At 41.7% G+C, this 3,673-nt stretch overlaps 1 protein-coding gene across 1 annotated transcript; it reads left to right on the forward strand.

The window, feature by feature from the left end:
• The first annotated feature begins 506 nt into the window (after positions 1–506).
• LOC134734236 (protein FAM91A1-like) lies at positions 507–3,066 on the forward strand. The gene is given in 5 exon segments (XM_063625998.1): positions 507–637; positions 765–1,281; positions 1,283–1,333; positions 1,336–2,455; positions 2,458–3,066. Coding segments are annotated over 5 exon segments (2,157 nt in total). The 5' UTR covers positions 507–566; the 3' UTR covers positions 2,856–3,066.
• The last annotated feature ends 607 nt before the right edge of the window (positions 3,067–3,673 follow it).

Raw genomic sequence — 3,673 nt, forward strand, 5'->3', positions numbered from 1 at the left:
GCCGAGATCTAGCCATTGCACTCCAGCCTGGGCGATACAGTAAGACTTCGTCTAAAAAAAAAAAAAAAAAAAATTACCTTTGGAGTTTAACAGCAGTGGTGGTGCTTAATAATGCCTGATAGGGGCCCTTTCCATTTTGGTTGTAATTGATTGTTGGGGGATTCTTCTAAGTTTTTAGTAAGACTAAGTCTCCCAGTTCAATGGGGGAGTTAATCCTTTTCCTTGTGGGAGGAGGTTACGTTTCATTTCCATATGAGTGAAGGGCCTTTTGAACCTCGCCTAAGTTGATAACCTATGTGTCTCTTCATCAAACAGAAGGTCTAAAGTTAAAAAGGGCCTTCCGAGCTGCTCAGGCGACCCAGCCTCCCATCGCTGCTGCTCTAGTGCTGGGTTGGCCCGGGCCGCACTCAACTGTCAGGAGCCCAGGCCAAGAGGCAGCCTGGGCCTTCTGCATCGTGAGGCTCCAGGCCTCCTGCGGCGCTCTGTTGACGGGCTATGGCGGGTAGGCGGGAGGCGTAGTGTGGGTCGCGGTCGCGGCCCCCGCCGCCGGCCCTGACCGCGGCATCATGAACATAGACGTGGAGTTCCACATCCAGCATAACTACCCCTGGAACAAGTTGCCAGCCAACGTGAGGCAGTCATTAAGTGGAGATGGCTCATCATGGAGGTCTTCATCCTTGTCTTCACAAGTAGGCTGAAGAGGAGGAAACACAGGAAGTATTGGTCTTGCTGTTCAGGGTGGCAGAGGAGGAGGGAAATCCCAGTCGTCTTGGAAATTCACAGAGACAATATGAAAAGCAGGTTGTCCTGTACAATATCTGCAATCAGTTAGGATACAGAAATAACTTAGTTAAACATGTCAAGAAAGATGGACGCAGATACTATGAGGAACCGCTAAAGTACAGCCGAGATCATCTCATGCTGTACCCCTACCATCTATCGGATATTATGGTGAAGGGCTTGAGGATAACACCATTTTCATATTATACTGGGATTATGGAGGATATTATGAACAGTGAGAAAAGTTATGATTCATTGCCCAATTTTACTGCTGCTGACTGTCTAAGGCTTCTTGGCATAGGAAGAAACCAGTATATTGATCTTATCAATCAGTGTAGATCATCAAAAAAATTCTCCAGAAGGAAAACAGCCCGTGATCTTTTACCAATAAAGCCAGTGGAAATTGCCATAGAGGCGTGGTGGGTGGTGCAGGCTGGATATATCACAGAAGATGACATCAAGATATGCACTTTGCCTGAGAAATGTGCTATTGATAAGATCTATCGATTCAGGCCCTCAACTCTCTGGATCACTAGATTACAATGTAGTACATAGTTTAGTTTGTATAACAAAGGATTTATTTATCTGGATGTATCAATATCTGATGATAGTCATATAGCAGTTCCACCTTCTGAAGGTTTTGTAATGAATCGCGTGCAAGGTGATTATTTTGAAACTCTACTCTAATTTGTTTCAATAGATGAGCACACAAATGTGGCAGAGCTTGCAAATGTCCTTGAGATTGACTTATCCCTGGTTAAGAATGCTGTTTCAATGTATTGCCTATTGGGCTTTGCCCATAAGAAGGGACAAGTAATAAATTTGGTTCAACTTCATTCATCATGGAAGAATGTTCCATCCATAAACAGATTAAAGAGTACCTTAGATCCACAGAAGATGCTCTTGTCATGGGATGGAGGGGAAAGTAGGAGTCCTGTACAAGAAGCTTCATCAGCAACTGACACTGATACAAATAGTCAAGAAGATCCAGCTGACACCGCCAGTGTAAGCAGCCTGAGTCTGTCTACGGGACACACGAAACGCATCGCATTCCTGTTTGACTCCACTCTTACTGTCTTCTTAATGATGGGATATCTTTCACCAGTTCAGGGCACTGGTGAAGGAGAAGCACAGAGATATTTTGATCATGCACTTACTCTGAGAAACACAATACTGTTTCTGCATCATAACAAAGATCTAGTTGCGCAAACTGCACAGCCAGACCAACCCAATTGTGGTTTTCCTCTGGATCTCTTATGCTGTGAAAGCCTTCTTGGTCTGGACCCTGCAACTTGCAGCAGAGTTCTAAACAAAAATTACACGCTGCTTGTTTCCATGGCTCCCCTCACCAATGAAATCCGGCCTGTCAGCAGCTGCACCCCTCAGCATATTGGACCAGCTATCCCACAAGTCAGCTCTGTCTGGTTTAAACTGTACATTTATCATATCACTGGACAAGGACCACCATCCCTTTTATTGTCCAAAGGTATAAGACCTCGAAAACTGCCAGAAATATTTCAGAGTTATGATCAATTGCTAATAACATCTTGGGGTCATGATCCTGGAGTAGTTCCTACCTCAAATGTGCTCACGATGTTGAATGATGCTTTAACACATTCTGCAGTTTTAATTCAGGGGCATGGTCTGCATGGGATAGGAGAAACTGTCCATGTCCCATTCCATTTGCTGAAACAGAACTACAAGGAGAGTTCACTTGTGCCAATATGGGTGTTCATAAATCATTGCAGATACTAAGGAACAGAGTGGACTTACAGCATCTCTGCGGATATGTCACCATGTTGAATGCTTCCGGCCAACTTGCAAATAGAAAACTCAGTGATGCTTCTGATGAGAGAGGAGAACCTGATTTAGCTTCTGGCTCAGATGTAAATGGGAATACAAAGTCATTTGAAATGGTCATTGAGGAAGCAACTATAGATTCAGCAACAAAGCAAACCTCTGGTGCCACAACAGAAGCAGATTGGGTTCCTCTCGATCTGTGCTTTGGAATTCCACTGTTCGGTTCCGAATTAAACCGGCAAGTTTGTAGGAAAATTGCCCTAAATAACTTATGAAAATATCATTCATAGGGGGCATCTTCTCAAACGCCAGCCCATTTTCTGGCACAAACAAGGATGCAGTTCTCAGTGATACTATCTGTCCAAGATCAAGTGCACTCAAACCATCATTTTCTTGTCTGAGTAGTTTGGGCTACCACTCAACCAATAATACATCATAATGTTCTTAATTTTCTAAACTGACAAGGCTATATAATAAAAGGTACAAAATATATATAACCACTCATCATAGGTAAGTGGCGGATATTCTTTCAGTAAAGAATTTAAATACTGTAATACTTCAACAGTCAAGCTAGACTTACTTTCTAGGTCTTATATTAACTTTAATTGAGAACTTTCATAATTACTTCCTATATAAAGATGAGAATTATCTGACTTTGAATTTCTATCACATTAGCATATCCTTTAAGTCATATATGTGAGTTTGAAATCTACATCAATACCATATAAGTTCTAAATGAATTGTAGAATATTGTCCAAAAAATTAAAATATTTACATATCATTATCCCCACCATATGCATTGGAAGGAAGTTATTCATTATGACATATTCTGGTATATTTCCCAGTGAATCTCTATCTCTTGTGAAGTTTCTTCTTATGCAATGCCTGCTCACCAGGGATCTGTGAGGTTCATGATAGAAATACTAATAGCAGTTACTGAAGTCTGAGCTGACTTGTGTGTTGCAGATGCCATGTGTCAGAGTGAAGTATTCTTATACAGTAAAGTACATTTACTTACTTAAGTCCAAGTGTTCCCTAGTTTTCCAAGGTCAAGGAAAAAAATAAGTTATAAAATGGAAATGGAAAAACTCTC

This window comes from Symphalangus syndactylus, chromosome 12, assembly GCF_028878055.3.
Source record: "Symphalangus syndactylus isolate Jambi chromosome 12, NHGRI_mSymSyn1-v2.1_pri, whole genome shotgun sequence".
Taxonomy (NCBI): domain Eukaryota; kingdom Metazoa; phylum Chordata; class Mammalia; order Primates; family Hylobatidae; genus Symphalangus; species Symphalangus syndactylus.